The 24012-nt window shown below is 37.8% G+C and overlaps 1 protein-coding gene across 1 annotated transcript; it reads right to left on the bottom strand.

The window, feature by feature from the left end:
* Positions 1 to 3979: 3979 nt before the first annotated feature.
* Positions 3980 to 23321, bottom strand: BNC1 (basonuclin zinc finger protein 1). The gene is made up of 5 exons (XM_010174265.2): positions 23177 to 23321; positions 10697 to 10799; positions 10296 to 10531; positions 7132 to 9059; positions 3980 to 5098 (listed from the first exon to the last, which is right to left on the bottom strand). Exons 1-5 carry the CDS (start codon positions 23183 to 23185, stop codon positions 4417 to 4419), a joined length of 2958 nt encoding a protein of 985 aa, XP_010172567.1. The 5' UTR covers positions 23186 to 23321; the 3' UTR covers positions 3980 to 4416.
* Positions 23322 to 24012: the final 691 nt, after the last annotated feature.

The following is a 24012-nucleotide window of genomic DNA, read 5'->3' as shown; positions in this document are numbered from 1 at the left end:
CAGTCACAGTCAGTTTTACCAGTTTAGGATAAGAGCTAGAGAGACACAGTACAGAGGGCTACAGGTGCTCTATGAAGTTCTAAACCAGGGCAGAAACAGATGAAGGACCTCTGCTCACCAGAGAGGGACTGTCACTTCAGGGCATTACCTTTCCTTTACCCATTTATAGAACACATATGAAAGCTGACGGGTGCTTACAGAGAATGGAGCTGACAGTGCTAGAAGGTAACAGGGTGATGTTTCAACAGTACATTTGCAAGTTAGCAACTCTGCGTAACCCAAGGAGTGCCAAAAGGCATGGGGAGCCAGGGGGTGGGGGGTGAAGGCAAGGGGAAATTAAAAGCCAGTCTACCTTCAGAAACATGCTTGCTGAGGTTATGTGGAAATCTCACTAGCCAGCAAACTGTTCAAGAGTTTTCCAAAAGTTTTCCAAGTGATTCAAAGCTGACTTGGTCACGCTAATGCATACTTAATCCAACTTCAAATCTTACCAAACCTTACTTATATTGTCTTGCCCTCCCCTCAGACCGGGGGGGCACTGGCAGTAAATGCTGCTGTGAACAAAACCTGTAGCCTGGCTTTCTCTACAGAACCTCTTTGATCCAGTCTTCCTTCTCTTATTGCCCTGTTGTCTCCTTTCCAATTCAGAGTCAAACTCTCATTTCAGTTTGGAAATGAATGCGCACTTGGAGGCTGAATGGAATCCTTATGGGCTGTATCTCAAACTCCAAAAGTGGTTTTAGTTTAGCTGCGTTTCTTAAACTTATGCTTGCTGATTAATCAGAAGCTGCTTGTGAACCCTCTTCAAGGAGGACCTCGCACCCTATTTAAAAATGCCTGGACTAAGTCCAAGTAGTTTAGCCGTTTTTTATATTTCCCTATTCAATGCAGGGCATCAGACAGGTATTTTCAGAACTCGTTTCTCCACTCTGCTGGGTTTTACAGCGTATAACTTCACTAAAGATTCATCAGAAACAATAGCCTCTGGTTTTGCTGCAGTTCTTTTCAAAGTACTTAGAAAACTGGAGCTATAAAAACAGATTCCTTATGCTCCATTCAAAACAGATTTCTGCAAATACTCCTGTAAGCACTAGGACACTCACTGTTCCATGGCGATACAGGCTCGCTCTCAAGAACTATTCAAAATACCTGTATTCTGAGAAATCAGATGCTGAAGTGTACAGAGTGGCTACCCCGCAGTGTGCATCTGTGCCTTCTTTGGAGTCACAGAAAGATGACAGGATCTAGTTTTTGAGGTTCTTGTTTTCTAAGGGGAAAAAAACAAAACAAAACAAATGAAAAAAAAATGGAGCAACGTACTTGGGTAGGCACGTCCAGGCCCAGTTCAAATCTCATGCAAAGATTTGATTCTCCAGCTGTACATACTCGCAGCATCACAGATGAAAACATCCCTGGAACTGAGTCTCAGTCAGTGGAAGCTGCTTCGGCTTTCCAGTCCGACTCTGAAAAAGCTCAAAAATGATGATACTACTATTCTGAAGTGAGGTTACTTCCTTCAACATCTGTGGTGAATATGTGATACAGGCCACTATAAGCATCACACGTATTTAAAACTAACAGGAGATGTTGAGGCTTGGTCGAGCCACACTGTGGTCATGAGGAGGAGGGAGCTACACAAATGCTTCATGAGATACAGATGCTGTACCAGAGGTACTAAGGGCTTAGCCAATACTGATAAATCTCCCACCCTGACCAGATTTTGGAGAAATAACAAAAAAACCTTTCCAAAATATAATGTATAAATAAGGCCCTAAATATCTTTTTTTTTTCTCCCCCACAGTTCTCAATTATGAGATATTTACCTGCTGTTTAGTTGATGGCAGTTAAACTAATCTCTACGCTTTCCTACTGCACAAAATACAAAATCAATAAAATATCTGGCAACATTTACTACATTATTTCTAATGGCTTGTTAAAATAACGACACTTCCTTATTATGGAATAAGTGAGTACCATTGTCAAAACAGTGCTCTCTACAGATGAAATGTCTTTTCAGATATATTTTTTTTTAAATGAAAATGAAGACTAGTAGTTTTTTTTCAATCACATAAACCTACTTTTCTGAATCAACCAGAGGCATTGTTATTTTTTTTTATTAACACATACAAAATTGTTAGGGTATACAAATGTGTTTCCTTTTTGGACACAGTGAAAGCTAAATTAATGGGCATTACAGCATTTTTTTTACATCACACTGTTTCAAAAAACCCACTGTTTATGATTAAACAAATTGGTGTATATATAGATATTAAAAAAAAAAAAAAGAACTTGAAATAATGATAACAAATCATCAATTCATACTATCAAAAGGCTGGGAGCAATTGTGTCTCCTATGGTTGTGCCCTTACCTTTCAAACCATGATCCCCACTGATATGACTTCCCATTAAAAAAAAACCAAACAACAAAAAAACCAACAAACACTACCCAGCTCCCCCCAAAAAACCCAGAACACCAACCACCCCAAAACACAAAAACTCAAAGCAATGGCACAATTTTCCCCAGGCTAATAATTTTTCCTGTTACCTTCAAGCACAAATGGATTATTTTAAATATCACATAAACCTACTGTAAATTAAAAAAATAGAAGATTACTTTACACAATGCATGGAAACCATTTCTAGTGAGCACAAACATTTACAACTGTGTCACGTTTTTTCCCTGCATAACCCATACTCACACACAAACCAGTTTTCAAAAAAATTAGTGAAATATTCAGTCCACTTTTGTTTCCTTTATACAATATGAAATGGTTACAATACCATAGTATATTTTAGAATAAGTTAAACATCAAGACGTATGGCAATAGCATTGTACTATTCTTTCTACATATATATGAAATCCAGAAATTCAGTCTATTTTTATTCAATCACAAAAATGAATAAAACTAAGATCCAGTTTTACTGGAAAACTAGACTAAGTTCTAGAAACCACAAATACTGTAAGCACTTTGGTATAATATGTACAGATTGTGCTGTCAATATCATGCTTGCATACTAGAATTGATCAACAGATTTCAACTGGTGAATTAAAGAAAAAAAAAAGGTACTGTAAGACTTGTTTTCTTCTTTTTCTTTTTAGAAATGATTCAGTCAAAGGAGATGCATCACAAGTACACACGCAGCATTTGTATGATGTGGCTACAAATTAAATATTAAAGTGTTTTTTAAATACAATGCAAGACCAGTCTTCTTAAGTGCATAGAACATAATGCAGAATACTGTTAATTACAGGAACAAATACAAAGATATTAAACATTGTAACAGATATTGAACAGTGTTCTCATAAAAAAAAGGTGTGAATGAGAATCAGCATTCTGCTGTTATTTGCTATTATTACAAAGATTGACACGTGTCCTCCCCACCACCCCCCACCAGTAAGAGAAACAGTAACTGCTGAATCATGAAAGATGTTTACTGCATCCATTTTATCTCTGGCTCTCGAAGGCTTAGAATTGCACCTTCAAACTCTTAAGCAGTTTGGATATTTGGTTGGGGTTTTTTTCCTCATCCCCTCCCCCTCCTATTTTTAACAAAAACTTTTCTCTTCCTGAAAGTGGAACTCAAAAGTGCATTTTAAAATAAAGGGTTTACTCCCCACCCCCTATTTTATGGATGCATTTGCTGTGGTTCAGAAATTTCAGTTTAAGCTATTCATTCTATCACTACAATTTATGGAAATGTCTCAGATTTATTCAGGCAACCCTGCCAAGTTAGGTAGTACCCCCTTTTGCAAAGCAAATGGTATTAAATTCTAAGAAAGCCAAAATACTGCAATCTTTATTCAAGTGAAATGCCAACTTAAAGAGTAAGAACTGTGTGATTTTCAGAAGATTTTGACTGTATGCAAAGTCTTCCCAAATTTGTATTTTACCTTTTGGATTTTGGGATACAGTAAACTGCAAATACCACGTTCAACTAATACTGCAAGTCAGCTTCAGACTATGGTCTCAGGAACGAAATGGTAGCCCCAAAATTCTCAACCCAGCCAGAGGAAACTCACCCCAATTGTTACTCATTTCTTACATGACACAATAACTCTTTTAACATGTAAACACAAGGGATGATGGTTCTCATTTGAAGCTCCTGTTGTTGGCAAGTAATACTTCACAGGTATCAGAAATACTTTAGTTAATGTCTCCATATTTCCCCCATTTCTAAGACGCTTTCTTTTCCTTACAGAGCTTTAGCTCTTTAACATCAAACCAAAACATTGCACAAAAACTACAGCACCAAGCTTTGCTAAATGAAACTGCTAGAGAACACACACAGGAGAAAAGAATTCGACCGTGGCTGTTGAACGGGCTAGAAGTCAAACGAGTTTAAATAAAACTAATGTTAACACATTCCTTAACTGAAATGATTAATTCTTAGCAGAAATTAGAGATCAGCAGGATCTCACTGTAGGCTAGTTGGTGACTCAGCCAGACTTTTGTGCAGATTAGGGTTTTGACTGTGCCTGTTCCGACTGCGAACAGATGAAAACATTGTGTTGCAACCTGGGACTTTACATTTGTGGAGCTGGCGGAGATGCACAGTTTTGTAATGAGCCCTGAAAGTTCCTTTATTACTGTAAATTTTTTGACATATATGACAAGTTATTGGCAAACTGGAAGGTAAATTTGTAAAGTTTTGATTAGCTTTCTCAATTAAAGTACAGTCTTGGTAGAGTTCATCATTGGGCATTAGGCTGGATCCTTCACAGCTTTCATCACTATCATCCAAGGGCATGGTGCATATTTCACTTCCTCCATCAGAATCCCAAGAAGAATGAGCACTGCTCTCAGATTTAATGCTGGAAGTAGTGCTTAGGTCCAGAACAGCTCCATCATTCAATGGATCGTATCCATAACTCTCAGAACAGGGCTCTCTAATTTTGCTCATTGGAAAAACCAAGCTGCCTGTTCTGTTCATTCCTTTGAAGATTACAGAAGTATGTCCAACATGTTGTTTTAAAGACACATCTTGACAAAACTCCTTAGCCATGTCTTTCAAGAGGTATGTTGCATTGAAATGGTTGTTGAAATCCAGTGTATCTTTAGTCAGAAGCTTATGATGAAGATTTAGGTTTGAACTATGTCTAGAAGAACAAAGACAAGCTTAGCAAGAAAGTGTTTCGCCTCACTTAAGAGCTGTTTCATAATGATCATTAACAAAGAAAAAAAAAATCAATATTTAGTAGCATGCATGAACTGTATACTTCTGATTTGACCAACTGGGAGTATACACAGATGATTTACACATGTGACAGGATATCTGAACTTGCCTGCAATGGCATATATCAGAAATAACTCTACAGAAATCAATGTTTCAGATTCTCTCCTGCATGGTGCATAGCTGTCTGCTCCACTAGATCTAGTGCTGGGCCTAGAAGAATTGAGAGACCGGCTAAAAACTTGTATACTGAACTGAGATCAGAGAATGGACTGAGGGGTGGAAGAAGTAAGATTCTTTCCCAGTGGACAAAGCAGGAAAGGAGTGACACCTGGGTCTTCAAAAAAATATTGAAGAACTCAAGTACTGTAACCACGTGTCAGGATGCAGCTGTACACATGAGTACAGAGCTTTTCCTTGACAGGAATTTCCTTGAAGGAAGGAATATTGCATTTTATGCAATTTGCAGTTTTCAAATGGGCATCTCCAGATTCAGTTTAAAACCACTGAAACATACAGAATCACTGCTCCTCATTGAATACTATCAATCAGCTCACTGGGAACTTCCAGACTCTGGCTAGAAGATTCAGTTTATTGCAAGACAGGGAAAACATTCATTTTTCCCCTGCTATCATGGTTTAATCCAAACCATGAACTGTTCAAAAGGGCACAGAAATATTTTGTACTTGCTGCCACAGCACTCTACATTAAAGTCCAGAAATTTCTGCAAATTTGTTCCAAGTAACTACTGTTTTGCACAAAGCTTGTGAACTCTCTTCTGAGTTGGCTTTTTTTTTTTTTTTAAGAAATCATCTTCCAAAAGCACCTATCTTAAAACTTAACTGAATACACTGGTGTGGGAAGGAATTTGTAGCATGTGAATGCAAATCTTACTGCTGGCTGCCTTTCCTGTGGCCCATATCACAATTACAGCGGAGAGGAATTCACATCTGGGAAGATGCAGGCAGCAGATCGGGGCGTGAAGCCCTGCCAGCAGCAGATGAATCTGCGCACCTCAGATGCAATGGTCAGTCCTCAGAGACTGGCTCATCCTCTCTCTGGACTGCATCAGCTGGCTCCAGTGCTCTAGCAGATTACAGACAATCTAAACCTTGTGTCACTCTGAAGTACTATCCAGGCATGCTTCCTGCAGCCAAAAGCTGCTGTAACATTGTTATAGGAGAGTTGGAAAATTTACAACACATCCTTGCTCTTTAACAGGTTTGTTATCTATCGCTTACCAATTCTGATACGTAACTGATGGTCAACAATAAAGCTTCAGTTCTTGTCTCTCAGCCTATGTGCATAATAGGCTGAAATAAAACGATTTACAGCAACACAATATTGCAGCTAACAGTAAACTGAATCGAGCTCATGATACAGCCCAGGAATTAATATGTAATCTCACATAAAAGCACGACCAATGTGGCTAGCGCTATGCCATGTTAATTTTGTACTGACACAGAGCAATCTTGCTTTTCCTATGGGCTTTTTTCCCACCAGTCTGTTCAAAATCCTCGAGTAAAGCAAGGACGAGGGCAAGTGAAGATTTCCTGAATTGATCTCATTGCTTTTTCATTAAAGAACACTGTATACATTAAAATACACATGAAAGTACATATTAAACATATAAGTCCACACATGCACCTACTGGAAAATTGCTGAATTCATACCCTTGTGGCTTTTCCTTTATGTTCTTAAGTATTCTTTCAACTATTGCAGTCTTTATCAGTTATGAAATTTTCATGGCTTTATTTAATACCTCGTAGTCTAGTGGAAAGGAAATGTTTCTTTCAATGGATTTTCATTTCATGAATGCTCTGATAAGTTATCGTACCTGTTATACGAGGATACACAGAAAATCTTTGCAGGCTCCACTCCTCAAACACTCATTTTCATTTCAAATTAGGCTCCATTGTGATGGTAAAATAAATACAATTTTGTTTAGAATTTTCTTACCTGTCTCGACTTCTACGAGAAGGGAAAGCAGCATTACAGCCCTCAACTGTGCAAATATGCATTTCTTTGAGATGCACATTTTTAAAATGCATTTTTACACTGTAAGGGTTTTTAAAAGTCTTCTTACAGATGTCACAATGAAAGCGGCTTTCTTCCTTCTGAATCCCTAGTGCATGTTGACTGACATGATCCATATCTTTAGAGTCTTCAAAACAAGGAATGGCAGCACCCCTGTTTGACAAAGCGCTGAAAAAGCCCCCGGTCAGCAAGTGGTGTTGCAATTCAGGGCAGTCATTTTTAGGAATCCTGCGCTTTGACTGCTCTTTAATATACATGGGGGGTTCAGTCATTGGTTTTATAACATCATTGTGGTGGTGTTTTGGATCTTCATATATAATCTCATGGGATACTATTTTTAATGGTTGGTTTTCTTCTGGTTTAACCTCTTTCTCACAGTGATGCAATTCATTCTCAGAGATATCCTCGATGTATTTGTTATTTGTCGCAAAGACAGATTCAAAATACTTTGGGCCCTCTACCCCAGAGACAGATTTCCATGAATTACCTGAATGGGGGTGCTTTTCCACCCCGTCGGTCACCTGCTTCTCTATCTTATGCTCACAGGTCTCAAGCTCGCCATCGCTTACCACTTGCAGACGTGTATCATCTTCAGAACTGGCAACATCACTACTTTCATTAGGTGTCTCAACAGCTTCTTTCTCTATCTTAATAGGCATACTCGACTTACGAGATTTCTTCTTGGGTAGCATGTCAAATGGCAATTCAGTTGAAACAAGCTGCTCTGGTATTGAGGAAGAAACAAGAGGCAGAGAAGGAAGAGTACCTGGAGTATTAGCAAGCTCGGCTGGTGTGACTGGACTACGATAAAAAGGAAGAACAGGCTGTACTGTCTTGAGGTTTGGAAAGAGGACACCGTTCTGTCCAATACTGGGAAATCCAACCTGACCCTTTGAATCGGTACAAGAGCTGGCATAGCTGGTAATGGTTCTGCTATCCGGAGTTAAAATTGTAAATTCTGTCCTTTTACTATCTCCAGGTCCAGCAATGGTCAAACCATTCCTTAGATCTTTATCTCTGTTATTTCTGTTCATTGGCATATGGAGTCTGGGGTTGGGATTTGCACTGTGACGATTTCGACTACGCAGAGAGCTAAATACCATATTGCAGCCCTCAATTGTGCATTTGTGCTTTATCTTCAGATGAACAGCATTGTAATGTATTTTCAAAGTACCTTTGTCATAAAATGTCTTTTCACATGCAGTGCAGAAAACACGCCCTTTCCTTGGCCCAGCGCCATTTTTTTCAACAGATTTCATTTTGTGTTCTGGAGATAGCGCTGTCATTTCAAGCTTTGCTGCTGTATTATGTGAACTGGAATCACTTAAAAGGGCATCATCTTCTGTTTTAGTGGTGACATCTGGACCATTTATGCTCCTCTCATTTTCAATTTGAAATGGTGCAGAACTAGAAGTTAAGAAGCTGCTTTCAGAAAATGGTATCTGAACATCTTGTTTAGTTTCAATGCCATGGTCTTGACCTTGCTCAATCAAATGTCTTTCTGGTGGTGAACCTATCAAAGGTGGAGGCACTGGACTGAAAAACTGAAATGGCAGCATGAACGCCATGTTATTTACAATATTCTCAAAGGGATGAATGTTGGTGGGACTCATCTTGTCCAAGGAAGCAGAAAAATTAGGACTGTGTTGATTGCAGCTCTCAATGAATGCCCTAATATCCAAATTGGCAGTTGGTGGTGGTATTATAATTGATTGCCCTTCTTTCTCTTGAATTGCCATTAACTCTACAATGGACTTAGTTTCTCCAAAACGAAGAAACTGCTGCAAAGTAGCCAGTTCTTCTTCTGTGGTCATTATGCTCCAGTGGTCCAGCACCTTTCCTGAAGCATCCTAAAGCCAAAAATATTTAAATAAGTCAGACATTAGTTAAGGCAAAAAAAAAAAAAAAATCCCTCCTCCCACATCTCTAATTTTTTCAGGGACTAAAAATTCTTCTCTAGCTAAACGATAAAATCATTCTACTTAATGAGAGATTAATGCCAATTCTGTGATACTTTCTTCCAAAATTTATCATTGGTGATATTATTTCTTTCTGAACTGACAGCAATACTTTCCAATAAACTGTTTTTTTCCACAAAAATTAAGACACGTCATTTGAACAACAGTTAGTACCATGTAAGTACAGACAGCAGAGATGGAGCAATCAGACCAAGATTTAGCTCCTCATTTAAGTCAAGTATTCTTTCATTGCAAGTTTAATAATCTTCCAAGCAACTAAGATCAGAGAACAAATGAACCTGTATCGATCCATTGCCAGTGTTCACAGAGCACAGCTGTAATTACACTAGAGTGTTAGAGTTCTTTCAAACTCTAGCTATGCCTAACTTTTCCCAATAACTACAATAAATATTTTATCACAGAACATGTATTTGATGGCCTACTGAGACTTTTCACAGTGCATGTAAGAGTTTCTAAGATGATGAAGAACGTAACATTATAAATTTTTCATGTGGTAGAGGTTCAAGGTAATTGATTCCATATTTTTAATCCTAACACTAAAAAGCAAGATTATCAAGACCATTAAATATTGATTTGTGTCATAATGTAAGATCATAATGTTACTTTACATAAAAGGTAACTTCCACAGTAGCAAAGACTAGCATCAGTGTAAGCACATAGGTCCAAATTCATCCTTGATGTAGCTCCAGTAAGGTCAGTAGCACTACACCAGAGATGAATATTGCCCCTGGTGTTTAGATGACAAGTTTATTTGTCAACGTATTGTTCTGCTGTTTAAAAGTAAACTCACTGTTTATATAATACTAGACCACATTCTGAAGCCTTTACTTTGACACATTCTCAGTAACTTTTCCTTTTCATCTTGGCTTACCTTTGTTGATAGTTTTGAGCAAAGTAGGAAGATTTCAGTTAAGTCTGACTAAAAAGAGAGCAATGACCAAAAATCCACCCTTTCTTTTCTGGTGCTAAGCTTGTACAAGTCTATTACTGCCTTTCAGATGTACCACATTGTGATTGCATTGTGAACTACTGATAAGATTAAGCTAGAAAACATCATGAAATATTACTTAGCTATCATATTTATATTTTAAAAGTCCCTCTAAATACCTGTAGCACATATCCACGTATATAATCCTGGAGCGTCCAATCCAAGGCATGGAGAATCTGTATCACCTCTTCCTGCTTCAGAACACTGAAAAGCCGATCTAGTAGAATTTTAAGGCGCACAGGAATGGCTTGGGTTCCATACAACATGAGGCTACTGATATCAAAGACAACATTGGATTGGACTATTTCTACCTGGCTTGATGGGTAGAGGTTGGGAATCCTTAATTTGCTCAAGGCTGAAAATAAAATCGCAAGATGTAAATAAACTTGAGTCACAAGAGATAGACAAAGCTGAATGTAACTAATATTGGGGTGTGGGAGGGGGAGGTGTGACACAAAAAGCATGCGATAGTGAGGAGGATCCTAAAAGGTTTTATATAGATTGTAAGAACAAATATTACCATGTGCTACCCATCCATGCCGGCATTGGTCACATTGTCGCTGATTTATTTTCCCAGGTTTGAAACACTGACAACTACAGCTCACGAGAGTGCATCGGATAGCCTGGAAATCAAGAGAAAGGATGGCAGGTAATGCAAAAGCACCATCTAGACAGTGCAGATTACACATATACAATACATCCATAAAATCCATATGAAGGTAGAGTTAATATATCAGCACATACCTATCAATGTGCAATATAAGGAATCCAGACAAAACTGGAGTTTTGCAAGACTGCCTCTGCTTTAAAGAGAACTGGTCACCAGCTAGAACACTAGAATACTATGGTAGTAAAATATTTTATGACATATATAGCAAAACTTATGTGGATTTATTCAGGCTGAAGCTCCTTTATAACATTAATAAAATGTTCTTGTGCATTCACCTAAGCTGTCATCTTCATGTAAGATCACTTTTTTCAGGAAGGTTTGAAAACAAAGACACACAGAGGAAAGTCCCACTCTCTTGAAGCTTTGCTGGAACTCCATACTGCAGTACAGGAAGTCCTAATGAGCAGTGCCTTAGCCTGCATAGATGTCGCCCCTTACTTAACAGCAGTACCCAGACAGAATATATGTATCCTGTCAAAGATGCAGGAGTTCACTAATGCTTCTCGGTAACAAAGCTCACCAAGAAGTACTCCAACTCCTTAAAGACTATAGCAGTCCCATTTTACAAGGGAAATGCTTGAAAGATGGTAGGCAAAAATAGAGCACGCAAACAGCTAGCAACCAGTTGCACAGTTCAATTTGTGCATCACTTTACTCTCACCAAGGTCATCTATAATGCAAACCAAATTAGTATTCAGATATTCCTAATCAACAGAGTAATACAAACTTGCTTCCTGGAATATATGCTTTCTTCTCTATGTGCCCATCTGCTGCAGAAAGTAGACAGACAACTTTGAGGTCCTAGTTAAAGCTCCATAGGGATTGCTATAGAGCAAAGCATTTGCAGGACTCTGTAGCGCTCAGATCTAATACTGAGAATGGTTCCTGCAGAAATAGAATACTTATTAAGGAGGGAAAGTGAAGAAATTAATGTGCAGAATGCAAAAAAAAAAAAAAAAGTTAGATTATGCAATTGTAATATGTCTTCATTTTTCTGTTTTTAAAACAAGATGTTTTACACTTTCAAGTATAGAGAGGCAAATATGAAATAAGGCAAAGTTATGCTCACTGCTGGGTGCTACTCCTGCTCCTAGGGTTTTACACAAAACAGGGACTTCCACTGTTTATTAACACCCATAGAAAAGCAAGACAAGACTTGAAGAAAAAAGTAACGTTTTTTCAGTGCAGGCATCCCCACTTTGGTGCTTTTGGAAAATAGACAAAGCTGCCAGTTTTTGGACAATGGATGCTGGAAATGTTTAAAATGAAAAGGACATGAGAGAAAGGTACTTTCACTGGGGTTTGCAATGGACACTTCTTTAGGCTTGAAGAATTTGACTGGCATAGGGCAGAAGAGGACACAACAGACTACTACAGACAAGTGTGTCCAGGACATTTGGATGCCTAGTGCTTTACATGACTGGATTTGGACTGAGATTTTAAAATCTCAGCAGCTGGTTTAACAAGGAGTTAGCTTACATGCACATCTCCAAACTGCGGTGACTTGATGCTTCATCTTTATTTGAAGGATCAGAATAAGTGGCAACAGGGCTGTTGAAATATCTGAATCACTTTGCCTTTCATCTTGCAAAGGAACCACTGCAAAATACTCAATTCTTGAGAAAAGCTCTGTGCTTGCCATAAAGTCATAAAATACACATCAATACCCTGCACAGTGTGAATTGCCTCAATTTAATGGAGGATATATTGGAGGATATATTTTCACTTAGATGCTAAAATACTTGCATATAACAATAAAAAGCCATAAATTTCTTATGGAAGGGTTGGATAAAAAGGTGCAGTTGGCTGATGGTTCATATCTATCACAAGATATCAAACAATGATGCAGTTCAAGTACTCTACCTCTACATACATAATATTCTGTGACTTGCACGGACTGAACCTCTTCCATAGATGACCTGGTAGGTTCAGTAAGCTCCAGTGCATTCCATGAATGCATCTTTTGCAGTCCCTCCAGACAAAATTACAAAAGAGTACTTCCTTCTTCTGCAAGAAGTAACAGAAATATGCACAATGAAAAAAGCTGTCATGATGATAAGTTAATTGAGATTTCAAAATTTTTTTCACTCCTTTTCCTTTGGACATGTTCCACAAACCACTGACCTTTAAAACTATTTTTTCTCCTTAATTTGTGTAATTAGACAAGAAAGATGTACCACACAAAATTTTGCATTTCATAGTTTTCTGTAAGATTTTTCTTCTATATGGTACATGCATTTATTTTGTCTTCCTGTATATGTGAAGAAGACTGAACATGCAAAAACCAGAAAAAGTAAAAGGAGGACATTTTGGTTTACATTTATGAAAGCAACTATTAGAAAGCAAGTGGAGTTCCCCTTCTATTCTAAATATGGAATTGGTCCTCTCTCAAGTCAATACGTTACTGCTTCTGGACACCAGTCTTTGATGTAGTTAGCCTGCACACTGCTAATATATCAAGTTATACCCTCAAATCAGGGATCTGTCATTGACTCAAAAAAAAAAAAAAATTACTTGTAAGAATTTTTGAGAAGAAAGAAATGTGATTTTCAGGTTGGTAACATTAAAATAATCAGTGACTCACAATTTTGAATCTTCCTTCATTGTTCAACTTAAAAAGGCACTTGCAAAAGATGCACTTTGATTATCTCCTAAATTAACTTATATCAGAGTTCAATGAAGAGAAAGTTAGCAAAACTTCATGAAAGTAATATGCTTGTCTTTTGCCTGCTAATCCTACTATCCTTAATGTGCCCGTTCTAAGGTACTGTAATTATATCAAGTCTTTTAATGAGCTTTATTTTCCCAACAAGTGGAATGTACACACAATTTCATTCCAAAGAACAAAGGAATAACTTTCTATATTGCATACATGTAAAGTTTCAAAATCATTAATTAAAGGATTGGAAATGCAGATGGAAATTAAAGTGGAAATTTTAAAAAGTGTCATCCTTTCATTCAGGTCTATTATTTAGTTTCATTTTCTAGAAACATAAGGCAGATGTTTAAAAAAATAGATCTTATGCTATCATGATCTTGTTATTGCTTTCCAGTCACTCTCTTCCTCACAAATTAATCTCTCCAAATCAATTACCAGCAACACTTCATTTTTTATTTTTTATTTTTTAAATAGAGTTGAAAATTCTGATCAAAAATTTCTGTGGTTTTATCAGCATGACTGTGGGAATCTGAACATCAGATTTTTAATACAAATGATTCCTCAATACAAGAAAGACAGATCAACCATTAAACTGGCCACTGAAAAAAACATCTATCTATCACTGAAAAAGAAATCTCAACATCTGTTGCCTGCAAGTCATGACTACTGACATTTTTTTTTGCCAGATATTGATGTGGCTTCGATTATGCTTCAGAAGTTACTGAACATTTCTTGCAGCCTTCACAGCCAAAGAAAAGCACAGGCTAATGGGACATGCTCATTCTGATTCTGGGTATATAATCAGGCTTCGTTTCATAAAGCAAGTTTGAGATGATCTGTGGTCTCCTCAAGTCTTTTGGGACCTACGCTCACTTGCAACACACTAACAGCAGCCTTAAATGCAGCAAGAGAAGAAGGGCAGTATAACTGTGTGGCATCTCAGAGTTACGTGGATTCTGGTTTGACAGCACTTTGGCTTGGGAAATAAATTAAAACCCAAGTAAGTATTGAAGATGCTGTCAGGACCAAATTAAGAAATCTCTGCTCACGCTAGAAAGCTGGGCTGGCTTTCTGCAGGCAGGGAGAGCTGCAAGTGCAGACACCAGCAAAATGGAAGAGCAAGTCCCAGATTACCTTGGTAGTATTTAGCATCAGTAACACACTGGTCAGCATCCTCACTTTTTTCTTGCATCCAAGAAAAACTCTTGTCTTCTTTGCACAAAGCCACCTCTCACTGTAGATTCTGCTTTTTTTTAAGCTACTGCCATCACCTGAAAAGCACAAGAGCTTCGCTGCTCTGCTATGCGGATTGCTGACAAAACGGTGTCACTGATGACGTGTAACAGCAACATCTTTTGCAAGAAGGGATTAGAAATTCTATCAGTTTAGAACACAAGTTTGAAGAAGAAATAGGAGTTACATGAAAGAAATGTGTGAGAGAAAGTTTAATTAGATGAGACAATAACAGATACTGCTTTTCATGTCCTTTATTGTGGGGTTCTAGCAACAAGCCGTATCTCCCATGGCCATCTCACCTTCATTTCCCAGAAAAAGTAACCCCACTCTTCAAGACCTGAGCTCCAGTGAGCACACATCCTATAGGAAAAACCTGGGATGTGTCATTTCTGCAGAACAGACTTGCCATGGCTCCACAGTAGGAACACTTGTGGAGGAAGAGGCAAGATTTGGAACGGGGGAAGATCAATTTGGAAAGCATCAGGATTCTTTTTTTTTTTTTTTGTCTGCCAATCAGCTAAAACATGAAACTCTTTTCACTTCCTAGAGTACAGGTAACAATTTTCTCACATATTAAGAATAATCCACAGAAATTAAGCTCTCTTTAAAAAAAAAATTTAAAAAAAAGATTTAAACATGGGACATATGTCTGGTTATTAGGCAATATTTTCTTGCTTGCACCTTGTAAAAGATTTGCAAGAGAAGCAAAGGGATGGATGCATTTACCATCTCTTAACAGTACAGTCCACAGCTAAATCAAAGGCCAAATCCAAATCTGTGAGAAGCTTTCAGTAAAGAAAACAGTAACTATACATGAGTGTGAAGTTGCCTTCCTGTCCAATTTGGTTTTTTTCCTGTTTTTACTGTTATCCACTGGGTTTCTTGCAGTTGCAAATTTTAAATAAGTCTTCCTTTTCATCATCTAGTTACATTTGATTATTTCTGCATTTGAATCCTTTGAACAACCACTAAAAGCAGAGACAAATTAAAAAAACCCTTATCTTAAGCATCTCTGTCAATGCCATACTTTTCCACATCACACAATGAGCAAAGCTTTGCTTTGTCCGTTTTTTGTCAGGCAACTTTTGCCATTTCTCCTAGGGATATGTTCCACTGATAAATAATACTGTCTGTCAGTTTTGTCATGATTTAAAACAAGTTCTAAATTTACATTTTGTCCACCTTACTTCCACTGTATCACAACCGAGCTGTGCTTATCTGCACCACACTAATAATATTTTGGTTTTTTTCAGCTATCCCACATATATCTGTATCCACCCTGTCCACCTCATAATACGTATTTAACCCTTGTCCATGTTCTTCCTAAATATGGACTTACATTTTTGATACTCTGTTGAGCTCTCTGCAGCTTATTTGAACTAAAATATATTCCAGTACATTCCAAATACAATCACAAAAGGTGTTGGGCTGCTCCAGATTGTCTAAGTACTTGTTGAAGACACAGCTCAACAATTAAGCCCAAACTGCATGTTGATATTAGGTCTGTTAGAGTTTAGATTAAGCATCCTATATCTCTACTGTTCCTTGAAAGTTCCAACGTATTCCAAGTTTAGTTAGGCTATGAATCCCGTCTGCCTGTAGAGAACATTAGGAGGGCCCCTGCAGCATCTTCAAGGAGAGGCTCTGGGCCATTTTCTTCTTCCTGACACTCACTTCAAAGAGAAACGGCATGCCTGGAGGATGGACAGAATATGGAAACCCTTTGCTGCCTGTAAGTAGAGCTGGGAGGACACAGAGGTAATGGGGACTCGCCAAGCAATAGTGCACTGACATGCACTTACAGGTGTGCAGGTCTGATGGCAAGGCCAATTTGAGAGCTTCTCTGCACAAAGTAGACTTGGCTCATGCTACAACTTGTAAAGGTTCAGCTCAGTATTGTGGCGTTTTCTTCTGTCACGTGTTTAAGTTTCTCAGTTATGGCTGAGGTCAAAGCTGTCCTGGTAAGTTACACACCATGGACAGGACACACACACTGCCTGCCTTTCACAACCTCAGCCCTTGACACAAAGGAATTTCCATTCAGGAACATTTATGCCTACTGACGTACATTGGGTTGTTGCAAGTTCTGCTGTTTCCATACTAAAGTTTAAAAACACTTAAGACTAAAACAAATAATTACATAAAATTATTAAAACAAGGAAAAGGACCTTGTATGATATTGGACTGAAAGCTGCCCACACTATTTCCACAGTCTTATCTCACAATAAATGTTTCTTTCAAAGTAACAGCTGCCATCAATAGTTATTTAATAAACATAATAAGTAACAACAAACATCTTTCATGAGAAGCAAACAAGCCTTACAGTGTGTTGTATCCAGTAAACAGTTCTTACATCTTCTTTATTTTGAGCTTTTAATTAAGTAGAGAAAAGTTGTGCATGGATGTGACAGAGTAAACAGCACGGACCAAACAGCTCCAGCCTTCTCCATTAACAGATGTTTCAAATGCTAGCCCTAGATGATTCATTTGACAAACTGCTTATTAGCAAAATAATTTAGCAAAATTCTTGTCTCCTGCTTAAGAGACCAACTAAGAGAGAGATGGGAAAGATGGAGATGGGCCACAACTTGCCTTTTGGAGTGCCACTAAACGCAAAGTTACATGCACAACTCTGTTCCTAAACCCACATCAGCCCCTCAAGAACTGGGCTGGTTTTCATACACACCAACCATGTACACTCCCACCAAGCTCAGGAGGTGCAAGAACCTTTGAAAAACCCAGACAAAACCCTTTTGTTTCAGAGGCCAAACATGAACTTAACACCTATTGTGCTGAAAATTTTGGCTGATGCAGATACCACTCAACTCCCACTTATCCCTTTTCTGTGGGAAAATTATATTATGATTTTCACTCCTAAAAGAACACAAAGGCCACAAGTTGGATACATTTTCTAGATAAGACCACAGAATACATCCCATTAATTATCAAGATCCTTATGTATATATTCATATTGTTTATTTAGGGTCAGATACCAAAGCCTGACCTCCTTTTAAACAGCCACAGTTTGAGCATATACGTAAACAGAGTATTTACAACCCAGATCCTGCAGCAAGCTGTATTGCCCCATTATCCTCTCCCTCAGTTGAGAGCCACGTTTTGGCCTAGAATTTGACCAAATCTTTCTCTTGTGAGTGCAGCTGAGCACCCTGAGGTGCGAATATTTAATTCTCCTTGAAATAATTGACTTATCCTCAAAAACAGCCAAGAAGTGAAGGGGGGAAGTGAAAAAGCTCAGTAAGATGGAATTGAAATTAGGTAATACCTTCACACGATGGCACCACCCCATCAAATCAACCATGCTTATGGACTTAAAAGACAGTTTTAGCCGACTACTGAATTACGGGCCACGAGTCCACACGTTGCTGCTTTGTTAAAAAGTTTTTCTAACTGAGAACAGTCCTGAGAGCGAGGAGCTGAGATAAGAGACTAAACTAAATACAGACTCACAACCCTACAGCCAACTTTGGGCTCAGCGTCAGCTTTCGCGGCTAATGGCGAGGACTCTGGGCAATCTCGGGCGAGGCGCGGGGCGAGGAAGCAGAAGGGAGCTGTTTCTGAGAAAGGCAGCACGCTACAAGGCCAAACTTTAATCACAGCATAACTTGTGGGATGAAAATCACTCCTCATGCATGTCACTTACCCTAAAGGGCCCCTTAGGGCAACTCTTGTTAATGGCACTGTCAAAATAATTATAAAGAGAAAAGCATGTGTGTGCGCGTGTGTGCGAGTGAGCACACACACTCAGACTGCTACTTTTTAAACAAAAAGCTCCGGACAGTAAAACTGAATTTTGCTGTTCAGCAACGTGCTTATAGATACATTGGCTTACGCTGCAATTAATCTCACTTGTTAACAACAGGTGTATGCTGACAGGCAGCTTGGTCAAACTTGGGAACATATTTACATCCTCTTTTACCATTTGGTTTGGAAAAGGAAACAAGAAATAGAAATTTAGGAATGAAAAAAGTCTCATTATCATTATCCTATACTTGTTATTTATTTTGATTCTGAAGCAGACTACAATGCATGCTATTCCCATAGCACACCTGCCCCAGCCTGCACAGGTCAGAAACATTTTGCTGAGTGTTAAGCAGCGTCTATCACCAGATACTGAAGTAACTTCCCTTTTTAATAAATTTACAGGAAAAAAAAAAAAAATCATTCTTATTAGTGCATTCCAAAAATGAGTAACAGATTGCTGCATACTAATGAAAAAAATTGCCAAGGCTTTAGGGGTAAAGATAAGTCACTGGCTAGAAACGGTGTGAATTTTCTTACGCCAAAGCACGGGATGCTATTCAATCTAGGAAATAAATTGCGCACATGCTATTTATCCGCATTGACACGCTACACATACCATGTTAAACGCTGAAACTACAGACCTATCCGTGAACTGGCGTTCAATTAAATATTTAACTCCAAGCCCTATGTTAGTGAGAAGTAACTGTTATAAACACAAATGCACAAGTATCAGAGAAATTAAGACTATCAGTATAAATCAACCCCAAGCCCTTTAAAATGCGTCTTTTACTCTTTACCTCATATCTAAAATGTTACATGTGCGCAATGTGGGTGAGTTAATGTTTCAAAGACAATCCTAACTTTTTCAGCTCCTCACACCACTGCTGAAGTCTCAGAACCATAAAACAGGCATGCTTAATTTTTTTCCTTTTTTCCTGTTACAGAGCGAAGACATAGATTAAAGAATAAAAGAAAAATAACAGCTTTCTGAAATATTTAGTGTTACACAATTTCATTTAATGCAATTTCATAAATTTTAAACCCAAACAGTATTTGTACACATACACATGATACTATCTATGGTGCTACAGTTATGCAATATTTTACGCAACAGTGTAGCTCCATTGGTAATTTCACAATTTAAGACTTAGCATTCCTTTTTATTGAACACAGGTGAGGAAATTTTTAACTGGCTTTCAGACATCAGTTACTTTCAAATGAAAATACCAATTTCTCACTGATAATCAGCTACACTTGAAACTTCAAGTTAAAAGTTTGGATTTTGACTTTTTTTTCTTTTTTTTTTTTTCCCTATTTGTTTAGAGAAACAATCCTACTGTGGTTTTATTATAGAATGAAATGTCATTGTTCTTTATTCTAAAATAACTGAAGTCTGTTAGAAATTGACACTTTCCCTCGTTCCCTCAATAATATCTTTTTTCAGTCTGAAAATTGAAATTTCAGGTCCTAAGCAGATTTTTTTAGAGAGCAATTATCAACAAAATAATAAAAAAATAAAAACTAAAAAGAAGAAATGTGATGACACTTGCTGTAAAACTTCAGTTGTGGCATATGCCAGGACAAGAACTGCTGGCTGCCCAGCACACAGGAACTGTGAGATCTCCTGCACCACGGAAGCCAGGAAGAGCAGGAGATGACCCAGAGGGCCAAAACAATAGTTTTTCTTCCTTGCATTTGGTGGATGTTTTGCTGGAATAACATAATCAAGATCCATACCTAAATTTTAGCTCAAACCTGTATGAAAAATGTTTACTAAATGCCAAATCATACAAAAAAGCGCTTTTAAAAAATGCGTATGTAACAAAAACTGTAATCTAAAATAAAAGGAGAATATTCTGTTCTTATCAGAGGCGTATTTAATATCATCATAATCAAGTCTTAATTACTGAAAACAAAGTAAATCACTGGCTTGTTTGATTGGAAATGGAGTGACACGTTCAATGTTGTATGAGCAGATTTTTTACCAATATCACGAACAGGCACGGAAGCTGGAAGCCAAGACATTTGGTACCAAAAGGCCAAACCTTGTTGAAGCCTGAGTAGGCAGAATTTCATCTCGGCTATAGTAAAGCCCCATGAAGTGGCTCAATATTTGTAATAATTTTTCCTGTTTCTGTGGAGATTTAGCACTCCTGCAGGTTTTGATATGTTTGCAGATACCATTATTTTTAGGGCTCTGAATAAGTTGTAGATGGTTTGGTAGTTCAAAGGATAAACAGAACAATTACTTTTAAAAAATAAATCCAGCAAACCCCCACATAATTAAGTATAATAAAAATGTATTTTCCAGAACATAAGATTAGTTACTTTTTACATGTGCACCTATTGTTAAAATAAAAGTCTGATTAAGCTGCAAACTACTAAAACCTCTAGAGTTTAATTCAAACAGAAATGCACAATTATACTGATTATAAAGAAAACTTATTAGCATTATACACATAAAGGTAAATGGACCTAATGGAATATACATGATACATTCTTTGAAAGTCTGTATTTTTTTCCCCCTTTTCTGTAAAAGAAGAAACTAGAAAGGTATTCTTCAGTGTTTATTGTTCTAATCACTAGAACAAAGAAAACCAACACGCACTGTTGTTAGTAGTTAAAAATAATGCTGTTCCTCTTTTGCACCATGACCTGGAGTGGAGTGAGGATCCCCACCTCCCATTCCTCCAGCACTGAGAGCTGAGCCACAATTTCAGTATTTTAAAATCAAAGTACAGAAACAGAGACTCGTCTAACATAATGCTTGCATATTTTTCAGCAAACTGCAGTAAACAGAACTGTATTTTCCAAAAGGATGTTAAAAATAGAAGCATATGATTTTTTTCCCACCTAGAATTGTATCCTTACAATTAAAGACTATTAGCTGGCATCCCTTTTAACCGTCAAACTCAGACAGTGGCAGTTCTATAGCCACAAAGAGAAGCAGTAAATGAGAAGAACATGTTACTACACTGCATTTGAGAAAGTTTGGCTCCAAGCTATGCACTGATTAATATCAGATCTCCTTCTTTACTTGCCTCTTGACAATCTTGTCACATCTGGCTGACAAATCCTTACAAGCTTATCCAAACCAAGGCAGCCCAGATCATGCTCCGGGAGTAGCTTGAAGGAAGCGGCAACACCAGCCACGCACTGATGTGCCATCATGAAACTAATGAAGCTGACTTCACTTGCAGACTGCAGGAACACGAAGAAACACAACATGCCTCAAGGTTTTGCAACATAACGCAGAGTTAGCTCACCAAAAGATAAGACAAACAATCAGCTCCCGAGGTTCAAGAAGCCAAGTAGTTACATGAATTACAAAAATATATATAGAAATCGCTTGAACAACAATCTCGACTAAATGAGCACATTAAACTCCAACTTCAGATCAGATGTGAAAACTGACTGCTAAATGCCTTGCAAACAATGGTTTGTTTTAAATTAAAACAAATGTAGTTTATTTCATTTTTTTCCTCTCTCACATCCCCAAAATATCAGAACGGTGCCTGGCTCCCAGTTTATTCACACTGAAAAACATTTTTTTTTTTTTTAAAAAAAAAAAGAGGAAAAAAAAAGAAAAATAAAGAAAGAGAAAAAAAAAAATAGTCACTTCTTATCCATAGGATTTTAGAGAAGGATAAACCACAGACTGTGTATATCAGTAGTCCTCCCCTGGGTTAGCGATCTGCCCTCTCCTCATTTTTAAACCAAGGATTCATTACACAGAGGACTAAAAGTATTTGACCAATTAATAAACCAGAAAGTAAAATGCTGTATCTTAAATACATCCAATAAAACCTCATTATGTATGAGCTGACAATTAAACCATGTTTATTTTTCTACATGATGAAAAAAAGAATAAAAATAAATAAGTGTTTTGTATTCTGATGCATTTAACCTCTTAATTAGCACAATATAGTAAGAAAAAAAAAAAAAAGACACCCCCCCCATATATACACACACACACACAAAAACATACACTTATTCTACCCCCCCTGTCCTCCCCCAAATACAAACAGATTGATCCTAAGAAAATAATTACTGGCCTTATTTTCTGGATGCTAAATAGTCAACAATAAATTGTATACAAAGGGCATACATTAAACTCCACTTTAGTGGTAATCCTAAAGAACTTCATAGTGAAATTACATTGTTGTCTGCTCTCCAGTGCATTTATACGTCATGATAATGATAATGTATCTGCTTAAAGCACTTGACTCAGAACACATCCGAGTCACAAATCACAGATTTTATTGCTATTAATGTATATTGAGGACTTGTACAATTAAACATTGTCAAGTATTTATGATTTACACGCTACTACTTCAATTGGAAAACAATTACACAAGTGATGGCTCTGCTTATTATAATCAGCCTGCAATTCTGCATTACTTACTGTAGAACAGAAAAGTCATACAGTTCTTTACAGTGCACAGCAGAAAGAAAAACAGGATTTTTTACATAAACTAGTTTTCTACTTTCCCAGTATCTTTTCGTAATTAAGAAATGGAGAGCACAGCTCCCTAAAGCTCTCACATCCATTGTTCATTACCCAAAACAACACCATCGCAAGATTTTTTTATATCTCCACAGTGCATAACCACAAGTAAAAGTTGCACAGTAAAAATACACATTCATATAGAACTGCAAAGAACTTTCCTTACCTCAGACATTCTTACTGTGCTTATGTTTCCAGAGCTATAAAACAGTTTCCCATTCCCTCAGTGAGTTGTACAAAGAAGTACTGGAAACACTCCTGCCTGTACAAGTACTAAGGCAGAACCATCACACGCCTCTTTACTCTTGTCTGACTCTGAGCACCTCAAGGTCTGATGTATGCTCAGGCTGTGCACAGGGGAGTGAAATAAGATCCTCCCCCTTGGTGTTCTCCAGACCTACAGTACGAAGTTGTGTCTGCCTCTCACCTCTGCAGCCAGCTCTCACCTCGCTGCCCCGGAGTGCTGAGCTCCAGCGTGCTCCTCCAGTCGCAGGGCAGTCCCCTCACAGCTGGCTTGAAGAGGGCACGACACTCATCTTTCACAGAGATTTGATCAAAAGGAGTCACGGAGGCTTGAGGCGCTCCTAATGCAGTGCGAGGAGATTCTACCTCTGCTCTGGCAGCCTAAGTAATGCATTAAATCAATGCAGCTGACCTAAGGCCTATTACAGGGGGGTTTTTTGTTGTTGGTTTTTTTTTTTCCTTCTCCGAGTGTACAACTATCTGCAAATAAGCTATGAGGTACTTATGATTAAAATTACTTATTGTTAGCATCAGAGTGTTGTTTTTCAAATTGCAGCTGCTGTGGGTTTTTAGTTGGCTTTTATTTTTTTTTTTTCTTTTTAAACATTTGCAGGTCTCAAAGGTTCACTGAGTGGGGTGTGTATTTTTTAAAGTTTAAAATGTTTCCCCCTATCAACTTACTTTTGAGTTAGGGCTGAATTTTATTTCTTCTTATGAAGTTGAAGCTTCCTATTAAGAGAAATACAGGTCATAAAGACA

Source organism: Antrostomus carolinensis, unplaced genomic scaffold (assembly GCF_000700745.2).
Source record: "Antrostomus carolinensis isolate BGI_N321 unplaced genomic scaffold, ASM70074v2 scaffold12820, whole genome shotgun sequence".
NCBI lineage: Eukaryota > Metazoa > Chordata > Aves > Caprimulgiformes > Caprimulgidae > Antrostomus > Antrostomus carolinensis.
Note: the sequence above shows the minus strand (reverse complement) of the source record. Positions and strands in the feature narration are given on the sequence as shown.

Bases quoted from the DNA above. Each gene is read 5' to 3' on its own strand.
- BNC1 (XM_010174265.2), bottom strand. The intron at 10,532-10,696 runs GTAATATTTGTT...TTTTATTTTCAG, and splicing joins GCATGGATGGGTAGCACATG to CCTTGAGCAAATTAAGGATT. The intron at 9,060-10,295 runs GTATTTAGAGGG...TTTTGGCTTTAG, and splicing joins TACGTGGATATGTGCTACAG to GATGCTTCAGGAAAGGTGCT.